General features: G+C 41.2%; 1 protein-coding gene across 4 annotated transcripts in view; it reads right to left on the bottom strand.

The window, feature by feature from the left end:
• Positions 1 to 23,657, bottom strand: part of kif13a (kinesin family member 13A) — a 112,355-nt gene that overhangs the window by 28,527 nt on the left and 60,171 nt on the right. For all 4 annotated transcript variants that reach the window (XM_036558446.1, XM_036558448.1, XM_036558447.1 and 1 more), the window contains exons 5-17: positions 22,525 to 22,617; positions 18,794 to 18,974; positions 12,178 to 12,265; positions 9,852 to 9,986; positions 8,407 to 8,519; positions 6,945 to 7,056; positions 5,265 to 5,477; positions 4,961 to 5,071; positions 3,650 to 3,784; positions 2,928 to 3,058; positions 2,755 to 2,841; positions 1,334 to 1,509; positions 91 to 304 (exon numbers count right to left, since the gene is read on the bottom strand). In XM_036558446.1, coding sequence (XP_036414339.1) covers positions 91 to 304; positions 1,334 to 1,509; positions 2,755 to 2,841; positions 2,928 to 3,058; positions 3,650 to 3,784; positions 4,961 to 5,071; positions 5,265 to 5,477; positions 6,945 to 7,056; positions 8,407 to 8,519; positions 9,852 to 9,986; positions 12,178 to 12,265; positions 18,794 to 18,974; positions 22,525 to 22,617 — 1,789 coding nt within the window. The remainder of the gene's footprint in view (positions 1 to 90; positions 305 to 1,333; positions 1,510 to 2,754; positions 2,842 to 2,927; positions 3,059 to 3,649; positions 3,785 to 4,960; positions 5,072 to 5,264; positions 5,478 to 6,944; positions 7,057 to 8,406; positions 8,520 to 9,851; positions 9,987 to 12,177; positions 12,266 to 18,793; positions 18,975 to 22,524; positions 22,618 to 23,657) is intronic.

The raw sequence follows: 23,657 nt of genomic DNA, 5'->3' as shown, positions 1-23,657 counted from the left end.
AGACAGACAGCCCAAACCATCTCCATCAGAAACAAAACAAAACCTAAAACAGTGAAATCCACTCAACTCTCCCCAAAGACCTCTGTTTACCTCTCCTCAGTCCACAGGCGTAGCTTGTTGTGAGTGGTGTGTGTGGGGAAGGCCAGGCTGTTGCTGCGCTGGTGCTGAGAGACTCTCTCAGGAGAGAGCTGCTGGCGGAGCAGGTCCAGTTCACGCTCATACCGCAGCTTCTGCTCCTCCAGAGCCGTGCGCTTCTCCTCCAGATACTGCTTCTCCAGAACCTGCACCACGTTCTGCATTGGGTCTGCAGAGGAACATGTTAAATATATACAGATATATATTATAAATAAATAAATATAAATATAGTTACCTACAGTGAAAAATTTGTCCTAAATATACTGGATCAGTTTTCTTTCAGAGTGCTTCATTAGTTTAGCACAGGAGCTACATGGCTAATGTAGCTAACAAGTAATAGAGGATTATACCCCACCGACTGCACTGTGCAAACTGCACTGCCTAAATCATCACTTGATTATTAATAATTATTACTGATAATTGAATTATGCATATATATTAGACGTATATATCGCTGTTGTTGGAAGAAAACTTCGTATCTCCAGAATGGTAACATTACAGGAAAAGGAAAAAACATACTTCCATCAGGAATTCCATACGTTTTTTTACACTTTCTACATAATTAAGTGGTTAAGATGTAAACAGAGCGGTTCAGAGTGGTTTGGTGTGAAACGCTCTGCTCTAGATAAACTTACAGAGTCAGAACTGTTCACAGTGGTGGTGATAGGAACCAGACGTCCACCTCTAAAAGCTCCCTCACAGAAAGTTACTACAGGAAATGGTTATGAATTCACTGCCTGATGTCTGAGACACTGTTTTGCTGTTGTTTTGCAAAGGTTTTGTCTTTGTCACATTGTTTAATCCATTCATGGTGGAGGGATACATGCAGGATAATGTAAGGAAAAACAGCACATAGATTTTCCACTATTTTCCATCATCATCATTCCATATAAACTCAGAAGACTCGTGTAGGTTCACTGGTGGTTCTGGATAGTAAATAAAATGTCTATATCTGTGTTGTAGTCATGGCGACCCCTGGTTCCCATCACCACCACTGTAAAGACATCTGAACCATTTCACACCAAACCACTCTGAATCTCTCTGTTGCGAATCTATGCAAATTCTGCCTCCTGGATCAGTAAACCAACTACTCAAGTACCCATGCACACTGCCATTAGCTATGTAACACACTTTTTTTGTTCTAACTGATGCGCAGTGGCAGAAGGGCAGGAAATGAGGGGATTAAATAAGTGCTCACCGTTGCTCCCTAATGTTTTCATCATGACCTCCATCTGGGCAAACTCATAGCTGTAGTCCTGCTCAGACGAAGCCTCGCTGGCCGTCTCCACGTCCGCCTCCACAAAGCTCTCCCGCGGAGACTCGCGATCCAGATCCTTCAAACGGTCCCGCCGCTTTCTCTTCGGCAAGTTCACTCTGGGGGTGAGACGCATACTCACACGTTATTGAATACGGGAGACACGCCTGAACAAACCTCTGACCAGCTCAGAAGACCACCAGGGTCTTTCTACCCATCATCAACACCTTCTACCTTTCTATCTTCTATCAATCATCGCCACCAGCATTGTGGATGTCCCCTCCCACCCCTTCCACGGACTCTTTACCCATCTGCAATGTGGCAGAAGGCACCGGAGCGTCTGTTCCATCACCTCCAGACTCTGCAACAGCTTCTTCCCTGAGGCCCCCAACATCCACCTGGACTAATCTAGACCCTTTCCAACATCCACCTAGACTAATCTAGACCCTTTCCAACATCCACCTGGACTAATCTAGACCCTTTCCAACATCCACCATAGACTGATCACACGCCCCTTTTCCTCCACTGCTCACCTGCACTTTATATTCTTTCATTCTTTGCTGCTGTGGGACCCCAATCTTTCTTACAGTTTACAGCTGACCATGTTTGCACTAGTTCCTCTACTCACATTCCGCTTTAACTCCCAGCAATAGATGGATGATCCTACCAAACTGGTTTAAAGTCAGTGAGAGATCCTATACCTCAATTATGCTTAGTTTTTTTTTAAAATGATTCAACATTTCAGTCTGTCACTACCAAAACAACCCTAGCACTACTCAAACTTTCCCAAATGTTTCAGTAGTGACTGTTTCGGTGACAATTTTAGCTCATTTTAAGCAGAACTCAAAAACGTGGCCAGTACATGACCAGCAAACACAGCTTTGAACAGCTGTTCACACAGAAAATCATCATATTTTTCACTAAAACACAAAACAAATTGCAGAAAATGTGTTTCAGTAGTGACAATTCTAAATGTTCCACACTGATTTTTACACTTTGGGACACAACGGGATCTAACTGCTCACCATGTGGCCATGAGGGCCAGGGATGCAGCCTCACTTCCTGCTCTAAAATGCAGGGGCGTGGCTAAAACAGGGCTCCGCCTACAGACTGAAACTCTTTGTGTTTTGGTACTGACATGAAAGAGTGGGACGGCATTTTTGAATTAAACTCAGAATAAATTAAAATCTTTCAACTTTAAAAGAAACAACTAAAACCGATACAGCGGACTCACCAGGTACTGACACAACATTTCAGCTTCATCTGAGTAACTATAAGGATTATTTTATAAACATAAGCAAAATATTACTATATTACTATTACTATATTACTATAAAATACTAAATGCTTTATCACAAACCCACCTGAAAAAATGATTGTTGCCCCATAAGATGCGGTCTCCGTGCCAAAGATGAACCAAGGAGTAAACTATAGTTCCGTTCACACAGGTTCTGTGGGAAAAATGGACGTTTCACAGTATTATGTGTTGAAATCTCCCAAAAATGTTTACGTCCTTTTCTCAGAGCCTGTGTTCTACCTGGCGTTCTCTACGGGGGAGAGCGCGACGTCTCCGTCCGGAGCGATATCAATAACACAGTGCTCCGGCTGGATCCCAATTCCAAACAGCTGGATGTCCTGAGACGTGTCCGCTCCCACGAGCGTGTGCTCCTGAACGCAAACACACAAGCACAGTTACTAACAGGGAGGACGAATTCTCGATGTTCCAGGCCCAACCGACCGAGTCGTTCTCCATACACTAATGTATTCTTTTCTATCACTGCAATAATGTTGACAAAACCCCCATGTGCCAAACACAAGACCAGATTAGGCCCGTGACGCGATCCTGCACTGGATGATCTTAAAGCTGGATTTGGATCATCATCTAACAGCACTCAGAAACGTTCGAAGGTGAAGCATTAAGAGATTTAAAAACTAGTATTAAAATTTTATAGTCGATTCTAAAGGAAACAGGCAGCCAGTGCAGTGAAGCCAAAACTGCTCTAATATGATCCTGTTTTCTAGTCTGTGTTAATATTCTTACTGCTGCGTTTTGCACAAGTTGTAATTTGTTGGTTGTACTTGCTGGATGTCCTATGAACAAAGCATTACAGCGGTCAAGTCGAGAAATTTTTATGATATCATATTTACCCTCTAATGTCCTGAAGTGCTCAGCAGATCTATTACCAACATACTGTACAACATACTGAGGCCACTGTGTGCTGGATCTGTTCTATTATTAGCTGATAAAAGGTGTCGTACCTTCAGGTAATAGACGAGCAGCTCGTTGAGGGCGGGGTCAGCGTTCAGGTTGACCAGGAAACACTTGTCCTCACCTACTTTAATCCCTGAGGATTCCAGAGAAATACCCATACTCTCCAACTGCCTCTGCCTCTCCTACACGGACAGAGAGAGAGAGAGAGAAAACGAGAAATAGAGGATGAACCACATTTTCTATTACACTGCCCAACATATCAATTAATAAGAGAAAATTAAAAAAAGAAACAATAAATAATGCGTCTCTTCTCTATCAGACTCTGAGCTGTTCTAGGAGAAGAAGCTGAGATGGCAAGACTGGCAGCCAAATGTGTCTATATATATATTCCCACACATATATACCTACATATGTACATGTATAAACATATACATACATACATACACACATACTTACATACGTATACATAAGATTATCTATAGTAATATGTACAGATAGTACATATATGTAACACATACATACTTAAACATATATATATGTATGTGTATGTATGTGTGTATATATATATCACTGCTGTTGGAAGGAAACCTCGTATCTCCAGAAAGGTAACTTTACAGGAGAAGGTAAAACATTCTCAACTTTTAATGGAAGTCAAAGGTGAAATATTTTGGACCGTTTTTGTTGGTCTTTTCATCACGAAACGTCATAAAGGGCAAATGCACTTTTCAAATTATCTCAAAAAATAAAAAGGGACAAAAGTGGAGGTAACAGGTTTCGTCCAGACAGCAACGATGCTCATTGTCCATTTTATCAGCTCCACTTACTATATAGGTGCACTTTGTAGTTCTACAGTTACAGACTGTAGTCCATCTGTTTCTCTGATACTTTGTTAGCCCCCTTTTACCCTGTTCTTCAGTGGTCAGGACCCCCATGGACCCTCACAGAGCAGGTACTGTTTGGGTGGTGGGTCATTCTCAGCACTGCAGTAACACTGACGTGGTGGTGGTGTGTTAGTGTGTGTTGTGCTGGTCTGAGTGGATCAGACACAAAGTATCAGAGAAACAGATGGACTACAGTCTGTAACTGTAGAACTACAAAGTGCTCCTATATAGTAAGTGGAGCTGATAAAATGGACAATGAGCGTAGAAACAAGGAGGCGAACTGAAGGTTATCACCTTTTGCACTGTGTTAAAATTTCATAACGAATCTGAAATTTTTTGGAAAAAAATTCCATTAACTTCCATGTTAAGAATGTTTGTTCCTTCTTCTGCAAAGTCACCAATTTGGAATGTTTGTTCTGACAGCAGGTGCACTACATATGGCAAGTCCACATACTGGTCCCTGTGTGTACAGAGTACCTGTGCGATTTCCTCTGTCTTCCTGAGTTTTTCCTCCCAGGTGACGGTCATTTCCTGGATGAGCTTCTCCGACTCCTGCAGTTTCTCCTGCAGCTCCGGAGCTTTCAGAGACTGACACACACACACACACACACACACACACACACACACACACACACACACTACATGAATACACATACACACATATATACACACAACAAAACTTTTCTTGCTTAATTATTTCTGGTCATATAAAAATATATATGGGCTGATATTCAGACATTTGTGACAGAATTGGTCAGAAATGGTCAGTCTCTCCTCTGACCTCAGCCTGCGACAGCTGCTCCCTCAGTTTCTCCACCTCCTCTCTGAGCTCGCGGATGATGCGTGCGTTTGGGTCCTCGTTGACCACGGCGTGGTTTACTATCCGTTTAGCTCGGTCTGCGTAGCGCAGGGTGGACAGAGTCTCCTCATAGTTGTCCGCTGCCGGACTGACCGTGGCGATCATCGCTGTCTTACTGTTCCCACCGAGATTATCCTGAATAACACACACAGGAAAAGACCCAAACAATGGCTTAACAGGCGTTCAATGCATTTATAAAACGGATGGTTCTGGTCCTAAAATCTGATTGGCTGAGCTGAGTTCAAAGCCTTTCCATGATTTACTCACACCTATGACCACCTCACAACTACTGAACTGTGTATCACTGCGCCACAGCACGGAAACTATTTTGCGTGATTTACTTCAGTTGTTAAATATGGTTCTTAGTACTGTTCATATAATAATACATATTATTTACATATAGTAAATTAACAAAAATGGGTGTCCTTAAACATCTGAAACTGGTTATATCCAGAAGTAAAAGTAAATTAATTCAAGCTTGGTTTATTTTATTTGTGACACAGGACAGAACTTTTACCAAAATAAAAATAAAAAGTGTAACTGTATAAATATTAGGAATTATAAGTTAGTTAGGTTAGACAGAACAAGTATCAATATCGGTACTCGGTATCGGCCGATACTTAAGGATGAGGTATCGGCATCGGAAGGGAAAAAGTATCAGTCCATCCCAACCTAAACCTGAGTTAACAGGTAAAGTTGTTGTCTTTTTTTAAAGGTGTCCCCTGATAAACTAAATCAGGGCCCTGTCTCGTCAAGCATGTTCAGCTTAAGCCTTATTCAGATTGGATTAGTTTATCAGGGGACACCTTGGGGGCTAACAGGATAAGTTGTGGATTTTTTTTAAAGGTGTCCCCTGATAAACTAATCCAATCTGAATAAGGCTTAAGCTGAACATGCTTGACACGACAGGGCCCTGGTTTTCAGAAAATATTCTAATCCCACTCAAAAACCAAGTGGTCCAACCCTAATACAATGATAATGGTAATAATAATAGTAACAAAAATAAAGATCAATTTATATAGTGCATTTAGGGGGGAGCCATCATTAAGGAGAAGAATGAAAGTGCTGAGAAAGGAGGTGGGTTTTAAGCTGAGCTTAAGGAGGAAAGTGAGGGACAGTCACGGAGAGATTGCAGTAAAGTGTTCCATAGTTTGGGGGGATGATGCTGAAAGATCTGCCCCCAAAACTAAATTTTGGGACAGCTGCCTGTGTCAGAGGACCTATGTGTTCGGACTGGGGGCAAAGGCAAACAATATTACGGAGATGGAAAAAAGATGTTTTGACCAAAGCCCTAATATACGGTTGGAAAGTAGGACAGGATCAAAAAGTTTTGCAATAACAGACTTTGGGCCAACGAGTAAAATTTCAGTTCTATTAGTGTTTAGTTTCAGAAAGTTGCTCTGCATCCGCTGTCTGAAGTCCTGAATACAGGATATTAGGGCAGGGGGTGGCAGGTTGGTGGCAGTGTTGGTGCTGACATGGATCTGAATATCATCAGCATGACAGCAGAAATAAAGTCCATGACCACAGACAATCTGACCAAGGGGTAAAATGTAGATGAAGAGTAAAGGGCCGAGGACAGCCTAGTGTCAGTGACCTCACCTTTAGCAGCCAAGTTAGAACTGAGTCTCTGTACGGGACAAACTTGTTTTTGCCTTTCCCGGCTGACTGGTCCGCCAGAGCTGAGATTACACACCCCAGCGTGGTCAGAGACCTGAACACACACACACACACACACACACACACACACACACACACACACACACACACACACACAGCAACAACAGCTGAATATTAATGCTTTGTACAATAATGTATTGCATCGTTATCTTTTTGTATTAGAGTCATTCTAGTGAGTTAGTTCAAACTGCAGTCGCACAGTAAAAAACTAATTAAAATAAAAAATAAAAATGACAAGAATGACATTCACACCTTTTACTTGCAAAGATTATGCTGCTATCTATTTAAACCCAAGGTATTAACTGAGATGTTACTAAGTTAAATATACATAAAATCATTTAAAGTCTTTTTTTTTTTTTGGGAGGTGTGTTTCCCAAACCATAACCCCAAAATTTACACTCATGAATATAATCCTTCAATTTTTCAGATCTTTTTGATTTTGATTTCTTTTAAAGATTTATCATGAGTTCAATTTTCAAACGAAGAGCTTTGTTCAATTTTGAGTTCTGCTCAAAAGGAGCTAAAATTGTCACTACAGAAACAGTCACTACTGAAACATTTGGTAAAGTTTGGGTCGTGTTATGATGTTTTGGTAGTGACAAAATGGAAAGTTCAGTCATTTATTTTAATAAAATAAACATAATTAACGTAAGGGGTCACTCTAAGCAAAAGGACTGTAGTCTAAAGTCTGAAATGTGTTTCAGCTCTGACTTTGAACCAGTTTGGTAGAATCATCAGCTTTCCTGATTGGTTGCGATGTGGTGCAACTTTGTGTCAAATACCAACATTAACACATTTTTTAGAAAATATCATGATATAATCTTTAGATGAGTACGATGGCATCTTTATAATCGAACAGCCTGAGCCATCAGTGCTCGTGTCTTAACCCTGTGTGGTGTTCAGGTCTGTGGGACCCATTTTCAATTTTTACCAAAATAAGAAATTATGATTTATTATTATTTCAACCTCAGATTCTTGGTCTTTGCTCATTTTCTGTGAAGAACATATAAAATAACCCATTTTCAGTGTCTTCACTCTGTTCACCCCCCACACATTTATACTACACATGTGGTGTTGGGTGAACCTGCGGGGAGTAAAAGTGTGGAGGTGCTGTGTCCTTCACTCTGTTCTCCTCCTACATGGCCTGCTGTTAGTGTGTGTGTGTGTGTGTGTGTGTGTGAGGGTGGACAACATGGACAGGCTGCTGACTGGCTACAGCTGCTAATGGAGAACCCAGCTGACCCCTGAGTAACACACACATCAACACCACACAGGGGTCAACTCACCCACTCGTACCTCTGTTTTTGACTCAGAGCACAACACTGACCGAGAAAAGCAGCCGTGACTGTGTGACGTGAGAAAGTGTCTGTTTTGTGAGTCTCACTTGTTGATGTTGCTGCCCTCCTTCAGTCTCTCTCCTGCTGCTCCTGTTTTAGACACTCGTTCGCTCCCCGCCAGGTCCACCAAACTCACCTTACTGACCTTCTCGCCCGAGTTCTGCACACAGAAACACATCAGCACGGTGTCAATACTCACCGCAACTCCTGCACTGAGACAAAGCTCACACTACAGTACTCAGAGAGATACAGCAGACAAATGTAGAAGCGTCTCACTGACTGATCAGCGATTACACAGCGCCCCCTTGTGTAGAATTTTAATTAATGACATATTTAGCAAAGAACTGTTTTTAAATTAGCCTAATTAACAGATTTTAGAACGCAGTTAAAAACTTTAAAGCCTTGTTCTGAAAGGCAGCTCCAATCTGATTTTTCGGCATATCTGATTTGAGCAGGACAGATTTACCTGAACGGCAAAAATCTTTTCCCAGGCAGATTCAAGCCACACTTGTATGTATTTCTACATATGTGAATCAATTTGGTAACATTTAGGCAACATATTTTTTACTCTGTACGTTGTAGTTTGCAGTCATTTCATCATAAAAAGATCTGAACTTCAAGCCTGTCTCTGAAAAAGTTGTAGAACTACAAAGTGCACCTATACAGTAAGTGGAGCTGATAAAATGGACAATGAGCGTAGAAACAAGGAGGTGGTCAGAATGTGATGCCTGATCGGTGTATATATATATATATATATAAACACACACACTTATATATTTTATGTCTGTCTATGCTGTCTAGTATGTTTATGTGCATTTGCCTTTATGTCATATTATTTTATATTCGCACATCAGAGCTGGAGAAACACCATCTCGTTCAGCTGTGCACTCCTTGTTGTATAATCTGAATGACAATAAAGTTCACTTTGACTCTGGCCTGTAGCTGGTCAGCAGTCTGCTGACCAGGTCGACCTGCACTAATATCACCCTCTGTTTATGCTGTAGTTGATAAAAAGTGAAACGGTGTGGTGAAGCTCAGCGTGATCTTTCTATCAGCTAGTTCTTGTCTTTAGGTTTTCTAAGTTTTGCCCCTACCTGGTTAGTGTATGCATGCTGGCGTCATTACCATGACAACCAATGTGGGTAGGTAAGCAAATGTCACTACAGTCTGCTCAAATCAGATTTAGTCACTTGTAACTTAAAATCTGAGAAGCAAACCCGATTTGCCCTGCAGTGTAAACAAAGCCTAAATAGCTAATCGACCTCATTAACACAGTAGATACTGTAGCATGCTAGAGCAGATACAATGTGCACTACAGTGTCTGAACTCCAGATGACATGAGCTCACTGGACAAAACTTTAGGCGCTGCATTTTGTCTCTTATACCTGGTTATGGGTCCTCTTGCCTTAATCTGACGAGCTTTTAATTCTACATACTAATATTATCCATATTATACTACATATTTACTACGCGTGTGCGGTGCGGTGCTGACCCCTGACTGCAGGTCATAGAGTGTCTGTGTGATGATGATGCTGAAGACGGCATGCGAGCGGCTGCTCTCTTCGTTCATGTTGGTGGCTGCAACCGTCCGAGATTTATTACCCTCCGACATCAGAGACTCAATATCCTACAGAGAGAGAGAGAGAGAGAGAGAGAGAGAGCGAGAGAGAGGGGGTGAGGGAGACAGAGAGAGACAGGGGGAGAGGGAGGGAGAGAGGGAGAGAGAGAGAGGGAGAGAGGAGAGAGAGAGAGAGAGAGAGGGGGAGAGGGAGAGGGGGAGAGGGAGAGAGAAAGAGAGAGAGGGAGAGAGAGAGAGAGAGAAACGGAGAGAGAGAGAGAGAGGGGGGGGAAAGGGAAAGAGAGAGAGAGTGAGGGAGAGAGAGAGAGAGAGGGGGAGAGGGGGAGAGAGGAGAGAGAGAGAGAGAGAGAGAGAGAGAGGGGGAGAGGGAAAGAGAGAGAGAGAGAGGGGAGAGGGAAAAGAGAGAGAGAGAGAGATGGACAAGAGTTATAGATTAGAAATGAACCCCTTCAGTAGTGATTTAACAGTAAACTCATGGAAAATATCGGCATAATAAATCTGTGTAAAGGGTTTCTAACATGTGGAAGTACCGTTAGAATCAATTTACTAGGGGTGCATTTGTACTCTTGGTTTTTAGCTGAAAGAGAAAAATGACCAAAAAAAATCACCAAAAAAACAAAAAACAAAAAACAAAAAGTAAGACTTAATGGGTCTACGACGAAGGGCCAAAATCTACACGACGTTTAAAATCTTAACAGACTCCATCGTATCACTTAATCTTAAAATCTTATCATAAACTTAACGTCAGTTTGTCACAGAACTTCCTGTCTTTTTGTCGTGAGGCGCTCAGACTAGACGACGGGGCAAAGAGAAAAGCTGGAGTGCTGAACGTGGTGTTCTAGACTGCCTGCTAATGGGTGTTTGGTTGTTTCTGATTCATCTAACTCATCTATGGACGATTCACGAGCTCTGAGTTATTTACCCTCTTAAAAACTCTTTAATCTTTGATGATTCGTTGAACTTGATTAATCTTCCAGCCCTAGTGCAGCACCCAAGAACTTCTACACTATAGCTCTGGATTTCATGACACACAGTGTAGCTTAGATTCTGTTCATTATCTGTTCATTTATTTGAGGTTTTTTTTCGGTTTTCAGTTTTAGTTTTCAGCCCAGTTTGTCCTGAATTTCGGCAAAGAATGTTCATATCGAGGAACAGTTAAATTGGGTATTTCTGAATCCACATTTAACTCAGTCTGTATCTGCATGTGTAAGAGTGCAAACAGTTAATGTGTGGCCTGCATGTAAAAGCGGCGCAGCTCTAACTCCGCCTGCTGCACAATGACCAAACATTATTCAGTACGTGTGAGACCCCTCAGACAGATTTATACGGACCCCGCGGGGCCGAGGTCTCTTTACAGGGTGGAAAAACTGCACTGAAGTCAGTCAGCCAGGCCTTAACACACACAGCCCATCAGACAGTCTGGGAGAACCTCGCCTTTCAGCAGCTGAACGCTCTTAATGCAACTTTTTAACTAAAGAGCCTTTCAGGAAAAATGCTGTATATAAACACTATATAAATTTTCGAGACATGCAGTTTGCTCTCCAGTCCACTTACGAAAACGAAGCTGCAAAAACAGCTGCGTTAGTTCACTGTTTTTGTGATGTCACAAAAACCAACAAATTTACACACATCCACCCACCGTGTGGAGCTTATAAGGAGTGTTTCAACTCGGATTGCTTTTGATTGAGGCACAACACAGGTCAGCCAATCAGAGCAGTGCTCATTTACATATCCAGCCATCTGAAAAAGTTTGTGCACCCCCTTTGCATATGACTGTATGTAAATGAGTTTTTTTTGGTGGGGGGGGGTTGTATCTTCTAGAGAGAACATACTTGATGACACATTTTAATGCACATTACTGTTTGTTTGCCGAATTTAACATATTGGGAAAAAACAAAACGTATACTGTCTTTATGAAACAAGTATGACACATTTTATTGTTTATATATAGATTTTTTTCCAATATGCTAAATTCAGAAAATAACTGGCCAATAAAACGTGTAGAACTGTATATCAGTCTTAAAGGCACAGTAACAAACACAGCCTGTTTACCTGTAGGAGGCTGGAAAATGTGAATGTTTTACATAAAACCACACAAATGTTAAATGTGGAACTTTAAACAGGAAAAAATGCAGGATTTGGGCCCTTTAAGTAATTCTTAGCATAAAATAGCTGTAATTTACCTTCAGCACTCAGTTTACTGCTCATCTAAGTGAATAAGCCACATTTACACTGTTACCTCAAAGCAGGTCACGGCGAGCTGGGACAGGCCGTCCACGTACGGGCCGAGCACCTTATGCTCCCGGACCTTCAGAGACTGCCGGCTCCTGTACAGAGAGAAACAAACACCACACAGGTCTCACAGCTGTGAGGGATCATGGGTCAGTGATTCTGACTGACTGACTGAATACATCCTGATTACAGATTCAGACTGAGGTGTTTATTCTCACTCTACTCAATCTGATGAAAATCTCCGTTTACATGCTCACTGCAAGTAATCAGATCCAAAATCACCCACATTCGTATAGAACCACTTAGTGTAGACGTTACCATGACAACCAGCATCCCGGGAGTCCAGTCAGAGTGAGATGAGCAGCAGTGAGCAGCGCTTGTGTTTTTAATTGCTTTAAAATGATGTCAGACTCAGGAAAACGCCCTTCACATGTCCACATGAGACACATAAGCTGGACGTCCATCCCACCGCCGTCTTTTAAAGACCAGAGCATCATCAGTTATGTGTATAATAATCACACTGGTCAGGCTCTTATTGACCTTAGATTTACATTCTGCATTATTAGATTCAGGTTTGTTGATGTTTTTCTGTTTGTTTCATCGTCAAAAACATAGAGAAACGTGTTAAAACTGTAAAGGACGGCGCTCTTTCCATGAAATAAGTCTGGACACAGGCAGTTTTAGTGGTCCTGCTGTTGTTCGAACACTGCAGCCTCTGCACTGCTACAGCAGAACCTTCAGCGGCCCAGTCAGCCCTGCGCGTCCTTCAGCTCCACATCAGCTAGCCATGGCAACCGGACAGCAGAGCTACAGTGACCACAGTGACCTCCACACTGCCCCCTACTGCCTGACATAGTGACCCCACATGAATGACATTTTTACTGTTTTATGTATTTATTTTATGGACTTATTTATTTATTTTAATGGACTGGTCATAGAGTACACAAACATATTTTTTTAAATATGCCTTCCATGTTCAGTGCGAATAACGGACCGAACCCGCTCCAGTGATTTGGGTCTGGGATCTGAGTCTGAGGGCAAACCTGCTTTTAGGCGGGGTGCACACTAAAGCTCGGCTCACTCTTCCTCTTCCTCTGTTTGCGCTTGTTTAGTTTATTGTTTTTATCGGTTTGTTTTCTTCATTTTTTAGTTTTTTAAGTTATTTTATTACCTTCTTTTATTATTTTCTTGTATTTTATTTTAAAGCCTTTTTTTATTATTTTATCATTAATTTAATCATATTGTTTAGTTTGCTGTTCATGACTGAGTTCAAGTCTATTTCTTAGTCCGTTATTGCCGTGTTGCTTTCCCTGCACTAAAAACTGATTCTTCTCAATGTAAACCTGAGTTTGAATAAAGAACGATGATGATGAGGAATATAATTAAAGCTGGGCGATATGACAACAATATATCATGATACTTGACACTGTCATGATAAATAATATGGACCATGATATTTATTTCTTTTCTGAGATCGATAAGTTGGAACAAACAAAAAAGAGCCAGTAATGCTGCATTTAAAAAATCACTATAAAACCTATGAATACAATGATTCTTATTTGACGTTTGACACATTGTCTGCACTCAAAATCATCACAATATCTTGCGGTGCGGGACTAATTTGTTGTGTGTGGGAGCGGGCGGGCAAACCAGCCCACTGCAGGCAGGAGCGGGACAAAGCATGCATGAAGAGAAATCCCGAACAATCCTGAACAGCACACAAATTCTCGTAGCTCACAGAGACGGTGGAGCCTTCAGTCCGACGGCCACAGCTGCCCAGCAAAACACCGAAAATAACCACTCTGTGGTTTAATTCCTGCTTTGTGTTTCAATGGTGAATAAATGGCGTTTGGTGAAGCTACTTCACAGTCAGCCTGATGACCACGACTGCCATGTTATTTCAGCAGAGGATAATGTGTTTGTGAATAGACTGTGTCAGATATTGGACGTCAGTTCTTTGACAGAGCTGGACGGGTGGGAGCGGGATGATATCTTGCGGGAGCGGGCAGGGGCAGGACTGAAGAAACAGTTCCGTGCAGACCTTTAACACACTGCAGTGCACTAAAGTCAATTAAACAGGCCTAATCATGCTCTCTTTGGCTGCTGGTCACTGTTGTTTAAGTACGGACGACTGATGAACGGACCGACAGCAAGGCTAAAAAACTGCTTGAAATAAAATCTCTTCACATTAACATACAGTAAAAGTGAAGCATTTTCCTGTAATTTTTCCATTTTAGATTATTATTTTTTTGACAGCAACAATAAACAGATGGTATGTCAATAAAGAACCCCACAAGGATCCGTCCACCGTCTGCCATGATTATGAGCTACAACTGAAGGAAAAACAGCTCAAAAAAACAACAAAACAACTTCCATCAGCACCAGCTTCCAGGCAGAACTCCCTGCTGCATTCCTTATTTGCTCGAGTGCAGATGAATTCCCTCCGCAAACGGAAAACAGCTCACAGCCCAGTGTGAGAAAGGCAGAGTGCAAACAATCTCAGCTGATGCAGGACTCCAGCCTTACACTAGAGGGTGCTAATGGGCCAGGATCTGGTTTGAATAGTTGGTAGTGGGTTTATACACCAAACAGGCATAACATTCTGACCACCTCCTTGTTTCTACGCTCATTGTCCATTTTATCAGCTCCACTTACTATATAGGTGCACTTTGTAGTTCTACAGTTACAGACTGTAGTCCATCTGTTTCTCTGATACTTTGTTAGCCCCCTTTTACCCTGTTCTTCAGTGGTCAGGACCTCCGTGGACCCTCACAGAGCAGGTACTATTTGGGTGGTGGGTCATTCTCAGCACTGCAGTAACACTGACGTGGTGGTGGTGTGTTAGTGTGTGTTGTGCTGGTGCAAGTGGATCAGACACAGCAGTGCTGCTGGAGTTTTTAAACACTGTGTCCACTCACTGTCCACTCTATTACCTTGTCAGTCCACCTTGTAGCTGTAAAGTCAGAGACGATAGCTCATCTGCTGCTGCACAGTTTGTGTTGGTCATCCTCTAGTCCTTCATCAGTGGTCACAGGACACTGTTGGCTGGATTGGTGGACTATTCTCAGTCCAGCAGTGACACTGAGGTGTTTAAAAACTCCTGCTGTGTCTGATCCACTCAGACCAGTACAACACACACTAACACACCACCACCACATCAGTGTTACTGCAGTGCTGAGAATGATCCACCACCCAAATAGTACCTGTTCTGTGAGGGTCCATGGGGGTCCTGACCACTGAAGAACAGGGTAAAGGGGGCTAACAAAGTATCAGAGAAACAGATGGACTACAGTCTGTAACTGTAGAACTACAAAGTGCACCTATATAGTAAGTGGAGCTGATAAAATGGACAATGAGCGTAGAAACAAGGAGGTGGTCAGAATGTTACGCCTGATCGGTGTATTTACAGCATTTAGAGGATAAAGAAGAATAAAAGAAGAAGCACCTCCTCAAATACCCCACAGTAAAACAGAGCTCATTATGAGACTGAATAAAAATCAGTAACACTAATGAAGCATCTGTACTCATAGAACATAAAGGTGCCAAAAATGGTTCTGCTCAGCAATGCCATAGAACTGTGTTTCCCAAACTGGTCATACACGGTCCATTCGACTCCAATCTAACTCACAATAACCAGTTTGAAGACCACTGCCATAGAAGAACAACTGTTGGCTCAGCAAAGAACCTTCCATTGTGAGGTTCTTTAAAGTACTGTTTTTGTGAATTATGTGTGTGAGTGTGATGAACACACCGTGTAAAGGTTCTACACCAGTTTAAGGTCTTCCTAAAGCTACACATCCAAGCCAAGAACCATTCAGGAACCTTTATTTTCAGTGCCCCCTTAAACGACGGCACTGCTGATTTATGCTGGGGAAAGGATTCAGAGTTAGTCGACTCTCAGCTCCAGACAATTCGACCCCCGCTGACCTGCGGACAGGAGCGCTGACGGAGTGCCAGGCTACAGAGAGAGCAGCGTGGGAACAGTAAAGAGGAGTCAGTGCAGACGGAGATGGACTGTGGGCTCATAAAACCCTGATTCCAGCCGCGGTACCGTGCAGATCTGATACAGCTCCAGCGTAGCACTGAGTGAGGTGAATCCAACACCAGTTTTAAAGGGGAATGTCACTGATTTTTTAAAACTTCTGTATAATTAAGTGGTTAAGATGTAAACAGAGTCATTCAGAGTGGTTTGGTGTGAAACGCTCTGTTCTAGAGAAACTTACAGAGTCAGAACTGTTCACAGTGGTGGTGATAGGAACCAGACGTCCACCTCTAAAAGCTCCCTCACAGAAAGTTACTACAGGAAATGGTTATGAATTCACTGCCCGATGACTGAAACACTGTTTTATGATAGTTTTGAACAGATTCTGGCCTTATAATCCATTCATGGTGGAGGGATACATAATATGCAGGGTGCTGTGAGGCAAAACTAGTCCCCTAAAGGAAACTTATTAATTTAGATTTTCCACTATTTTCCATCATCATCATTCCATATAAACTCAGAAGACTCGTGTAGGTTCACTGGTGGTTTTGGATAGTAAATAAAATGTCTATATTTGTGTTGTAGTCATGGCGACCAGCTGTGTTTAAGTTCAAACGTAGGCTAGTTGTAATGTTAGTGTTTACTGAGTTCAGGTTTATCATCACTAAGTCAGAACGAGCTGCACCACAAACTAGTTTTAACGTGTATACATATATATATATATATATATACACACACATGTCGGCATCTGTATGAGTGAAGAGAAGCTGACTCTGGATCAGTATCATAGGTATAAAAACACTGGCCACCCTGACGTCCGCAGTCCAGCTGCCAAAACACACACACTCTGTCCGACGCAAAAGAAATACAGTGGGGAAAAATAAGATAAATAATTTGATATCTAATTTGATGCTGTAACGTCTGGACCAGATAATTAAAATGCCTAGTAGATAAATAATGGAGCTGTAGTGCACGGGTGAGCGAGTCCCCACCACTGACCGCTCACACACACCTACCAGAGGCTGCACACGTCTGCTCCTTTAGTTTGGCTCTGCATTATTTATCATGATAACTGCATTAGCTAACTGAGTCACCACACATTCGCTTCAAACTGTGTTGGGTTCTAAAACAGATTACATTAAGCGTAGTGTAATAATAAAATCGGCTTATATGTGTATAATAATAAAACAGACTTGATTATGTGTATATAATAATATAATAGGCTTAATTATGTGTATATAATGATACAACAGACTTGATTATGAGTATATAATAATATAACAGGCTTAATTATGTGTATAATAATATAATAGACTTAATTATGTGTATACAATAATAAAACAGACTACTTGATTATTGCTGGTATATATAATAATATAATAGGCTTAATTATGTGTATAATAATATAATAGACTTAATTATGTGTATATAATAATAAAACAGACTTGATTATGTGTATATAATAAAATAATAGGCTTAATTATGTGTATAATAATATAATAGGCTTAATTACGTGTATATAATAATAAAACAGACTTGATTATGAGTATATAATAATATAACAGGCTTAATTATGTGTATAATAATATAATAGACTTGATTATGTGTATATAATGATGAAACAAACTTGATTATGAGTATATAATAATATAACAGGCTTAATTATGTGTATAATAATATAATAGACTTGATTATGTGTATATAATAATAAAACAGACTTGATTATGAGTATATAATAATATAACAGGCTTAATTATGTGTATAATAATATAATAGACCTGATTATGTGTATATAATAATAAAATAAACTTGATTATGAGTATATATTATTAAGGAAAATACACTGGATTACGTATGTGTCACTCTGTCTTTCTGTTTCGCTTTCTTGGTTTTCTGGTTTCTGCCATGTGTTTTTGTTTGTCTGCCACGTGCCTTTGTTGTTGTTTCGGTCTGTCTCCTCCCTGGTCCTGCCCCCTTGTCACCTGCTCCACCTGCATGTAGTCTGTAGCCCCGCCCTCTTATTAGTCTCAGGTGTTTCTTGCTTCCTCTCAGTCCCTTTGTCTTGCATTGTCTATATACGCTGTTGCCTGTTTTCTCTGGTCTTAGGTTTTATTTCTGGTGTAGTTCTGTTTTCCTTTGTCTCATCATGGATTGATCTGTTTTACGAACCTTTGCTACTGAGTTTCTCTGTTAAGTCTGATTTAAATAAAAGCAACTCGCACTTGCATCCAGCTTCTTCATCTCCTACGTCAAAGTATGAAACACTATTAGCAGCCGTAGATTCTGAAGATAACAGTGTGTCACAGTTATCGATAAAATTTAGAAAATCTAACTGTCGTCATACAGCTAACAACTGTTGCTGCTCAGTTCCAAGCGAGTTGCAGGAGGTTTTACATCAGGAAACTCAAGTGCAATTTAGTTTCATGTAGGTTACGAGCAACTAAAGTTGCACGAAAGTTTTACCGTGTAAAGTCAGCCTTCGAGACACGGGTAACACAAGAAATGCTGGAATGTGACTAAAAGAACAGAACACTTCAGCCTGACTGCTGGCAGCGAAGCTGATGAGCTGAGTCAGGTGGTCAGTGAAACACTATAAACAGCGCACTGTGCTGAGTTTGGTGTTTGGTCTGTATTTGCTCACCCTTTGGGGTCCAGAAGGTCGCGCACCTTCTCGTTGTAAATCTCCATGTAGGACACTTCCACCTTAAAGGAGTGCGTTTCGTTCTCCTCTCGGCCGACCCGCTCAAATAGGGAGCAGCACAGGCGCGGGATTAAACCGGGCTGATCCACACTGCCCATCATCGAGTACGACTTACCAGAACCTACAGGAAACACACAAACACAGAGGGTTGTTTTTGTATAGTGTCAGAATGTATACGTCCCAAATGGATTATTTATGCATCATAAATTGTCCCACATATGTCCAATATACATATATATATATATATATATATATATATATATCCTTGTTTCTACGCTCATTGTCCATTTTATCAGCTCCACTTACTATATAGGTGCACTTTGTAGTTCTACAGTTACAGACTGTAGTCCATCTGTTTCTCTGATACTTTGTTAGCCCCCTTTTACCCTGTTCTTCAGTGGTCAGGACCCCCATGGACCCTCACAGAGCAGGTACTATTTGGGTGGTGGGATTATTCTCAGCACTGCAGTAACACTGATGTGGTGGTGATGTGTTAGTGTGTGTTGTGATGGTCTGAGTGGATCAGACACAGCAGTGCTGCTGGAGTTTTTAAACACTGTGTCCACTCGCTGTCCACTCTATTACCTTGTTGGTCCACCTTGTAGATGTAAAGTCAGAGACAGCAGCTCATGTGTGTCAGCATAGTTTGCTGGTCATCCTCTAGTCCTTCATCAGTGGTCACAGGACGCTGCCCACAGGACACTGTTGGCTGGATATTTTTGGTTGGTGGACTATTCTCAGTCCAGCAGTGACACTGAGGTGTTTAAAAACTCCAGCAGAAGTGCTGTGTCTGATCCACTCAGACCAGCGCAACACACACTAACACACCACCACCATGTCAGTGTTACTGCAGTGCTGAGAATGACCCATCACACAAATAGTACCTGCTCTGTGAGGGTCCATGGGGGTCCTGACCACAGGTTAAGTGCTGTTTATCTGATGGGGACAGTTTTGGTGTCTGCCAGGTCTTCCAGGTGGTTGTTAGGAGCCCCATTTTCTCTGTGTTCTCTGTATGGATTATCTAAAAATGATTAACTTGTTCTTAATGACTGTTTTCACAGGAAGAAATGAAGAGCGGGCTCTGACTTCTGCCCACTGTGTTGTGTATATAACACCTACAGATTATATCTCTTTACTATGAGCAGGTAAAGACTTCTGCACAGTACTGTATGTGTAATAAGTATATGAAATGTTGAGAAATGTAAGAAGAACTATAAGAAATGTTTTTGTCCTCCTACTTTTAAGCTTTTCTCTGGCTTTTGTACACAGTCTGAAGGTCAGCCGTGGGTGGCTGTGTGGGAGGAGGTTAGCCGTGATTGTTGTTTTATAGGAGGTGTGAGGAGGTGGGTGGTGGTCCAGGACAGGAAACAGGATGATAAAGAAGTCTGTCTGGTGTTTGTATGTGTGTCAGGCGGCTGAGCGATTGAGCAGAGCAATGAGAAACACAGGAGCTTCCTGTTCATCTACCTGCCAGGAGTGATTAAGAGAGCAGCAGACGCGACTAAACCTCAACACTGGTTTAACACAAACCGCCTCAGCTCTGCTCTGCTTAAAGGGACGGTTCAGTAAAAAATATATACAGTTCCCTCTGACCAAGAGAAGTCGATCAGCCAAGACACATCCGGTGTGTGAAGCTTGTGTTTGTAGTGGAGCTACAAGGCTAATGTAGCTAACAAGTAATGAAAGCACAGGGTTTCTGTTAGAAGGTGAACATCAGTGTTTGACCACTACAAATTCTGCCAAGACCAGCAAATTAAAATCAAGTCCTATAAAGAAAATCAGTACTGAGTGTGTTTACATGCAATAATCCGATCATAATCAGATTTCTGTAGTTATCTGATTATTCAAATGGTCATGTAAACAGCTCACTCTGATTTCTTAAATCAGAGGAAGGTCTAGAAATCTAATTAAGAAATCTGACAAAGAGAGCTGGATTTTAGCTCAGTAATCAGATTTCTCAGTGCATGTGAACTCTTACTCTGATTTCTTTCGTATTTCCCAGTCTGAGCATGTGGGAAACAGACGGCAGCACCAGAAATAATGAAGCACTGTTGATTCAGAACACAGCAAAACACCTTTGGAGCGACGCTGAAACCAAATATATGCTTGACGAAATGTAAAGTGGCGCAGCATGAAGTTTGAGTTTTACGTTACGTTTATGCCACGTCTTCTTCTGTGAGTTTTTGGCTGGTTGTAAAGCAGAAATCTGATTACTGTCTGACTCATGTAGACCTGGAGTTTCCCCCTTATCTGATTACTCAAGTGCATGTCAACGCGTTGATCAGATTACTGACAAAATCTGATTTTCTGCAGTTATCGGATTATTAAGCGCATGTAAACTCAATCTTAAAGCCCAAATTTGTAATCCAGAATTGTTACATTAATTGTTACAAAATTCAACAATAACTGCTCAACAGTGAAGCCGTGTTTAAGCAGCAGATCACGAGAGTGAGTGTGTATCGCGTCTGATATCATGGCTCTGATTCGGTCTCAGGTATAAGCTGAATATGAGCACTGAGATCATCACAGCCGTGATGTTATTCAGCAAAACACACAACACTTCTGCTAAAATAAGAACAAAGTAAAGAAGCCCTAAATATTGCATCTAACGTGTCCTAAGACTGTCAAATCCTCCCACCAAAAAAGCAGCACCTTTGTGCGACAGATCTGTGTGAATATCAGGTTGAGCTGAGCTTTTTCAGTGCTTTTCAGATGAAGCTGAATCTGGTTTTGTTCCAGTCAGTCTGTAAAGCGTTTTACAGCCCGTCTTGTTTGCTGAATTGTCTGTTTGTTTGTAAGTCCAGTTTGTTTAGTTGTCCAGTTGTTGACTGAAAAGCTCTCTTAGAATCAGAGTTAGGTTCTGAAATATAGTCACTCTTTTATTTGGAATCTGACCAAACAGGTCAAATATCTATTCAGTGAGGACTCACAGTCATGTTTTTGGCATAATGGGGGAAAAGGAAGTGACCAAGCTTCCCTTACATTGGCTCTGAGTTTTCAGCCATGCTGCTGAGCTGGACTAACCTGACCTACCTGACTAACCCAAACCGTGTGACCCTCCATACACACAATAAATGTCTTGTAGTCTCACCCCTCTTTGGGAAAACTTTACTCTGACTCTCTCTGGCTCCACCCACTTGCACACCTGCAGTGATCCTGGACTCATCTGCTGCCTCTAAATACCCCTTAGTCTGGTTCAGTACTTGCGAAGTCTCTGTGTTTTAAAGCTGAGTACAAGTTGTTGTTCTTCTTCGTACTGTTGTCCTGTTTTGACCCTCACTTTGTGTCCTGGTGTCGTGAACATGGATCTGATGCTGCCTGATTGTGTTTTGACCCCAGCATGTTCTGTGGACTCCTGAGTATTGGACCAGCCCAAATAAAGCCACCTGGCTCAATCAACCAACCCTCAAGCCTCCTACGTTACAATAAATATCAAATCATCTAATGTGTCCATTTTCTGTTATTGTATGTGCTGAAGTTGCAATTTAGTAACGGTCAGCTGCAAAGCTGCCGTTACGTAGCGACCGGTGTTCAGTTATTGTAAACAAAAAAACTGCTATTATCAGAAATAATTACAACATTTTACAGTTACAACCACTGAAACTAACTGCTGACATTAATAATGTATTTCAGGGTGAAGGATTTAATGAATGCATAATGCACAGCTGTACCTGTTTGTCCATAAGCGAAAATGCAGGCGTTGTATCCTTGAAAAGCGTTCTGCAGGATTCCCTCGCCAAGGCACTTGAACACGACCTCCTGACCTGCAGAACAAAGAACACAATAAACACATAAACAATAAATATATTCATTTATTCATCGTGATGTTCTTCAGTTTTCTCAGTCACTACAGACTGACAGGACTATCCTGATAATGTTTGTTTCCACTGTCTTATTAGAGCTGCAGCCCTTTTTATGACATCTGTGAATATTTACAGCTGAATATTTGGTCATGTTTAAGTAAACATTAACATCATCTGTGTACAGTGTCACTGGGTATCTTTAAAGGTGCTTATCGCTGTCGTCGGAAGAAAACCTTGTATCTCCATTTTTGACATTTTTCAGTTTTTGACATAATTTGAAAAAACATGTTTTCCTTTACATTGTGTGTAAATTTCATGAAGAATGGACCAAAAGAAACGACCCAGAATGACTTGGAAAAAATTCTGGTTCCATTGACTTACATTAAAAGTAAAGTAGGTTTTTTCCTTCTCCTGTAAAGTTACCATTTTGGAGATACGAGGTTTTCTCCCAACAACAGCGATACAAATAAATTTCTTCTTCTTCGTAATACAGGGTGATTCAAAAAGATTCATCCGATTTCAAACGCCATATTTATACAAACGTGAGGTGCCTAGGAACCAATCACATACCAGTTGTAATAAGAGTGAATTCATCTTAACTGTGCAGTGTGATTTTCGTGGTCAGTGAAGCTCCAACAGCTCAGAGCGTTCGTCGCTGGTTCCACAACACTGAATGATCTCCTGCCTGCTATGTTTTGTTGTGTCAAAGTTTTTTTTCTGAATTTGGATTTACTTTTCTCAGGTGGAAACAAACAGAGCATCTTCAGGAAATTAATAAAGAAGATTAAATATTAATAAAGACTAAAATTTTGCAGTTTCTAAACATTTGATTTTGATTGTATGTTGATTTTATTAAGAGGTGGATAATTATACTATGTAAAAAAATGCTAAATAAAAACAAGCAAACAAAAAATCAGACAGGGGCCCAACAAAAGCGTTAAAACAAACCCAGTGCTAAATATTAACCCAGTCCTGGGATCAAAGTAACTGTACTTTAGGGT

Source organism: Colossoma macropomum, unplaced genomic scaffold (assembly GCF_904425465.1).
Source record: "Colossoma macropomum unplaced genomic scaffold, Colossoma_macropomum, whole genome shotgun sequence".
NCBI classification, from domain to species: Eukaryota; Metazoa; Chordata; class Actinopteri; order Characiformes; family Serrasalmidae; genus Colossoma; species Colossoma macropomum.
Note: the sequence above shows the minus strand (reverse complement) of the source record. Positions and strands in the feature narration are given on the sequence as shown.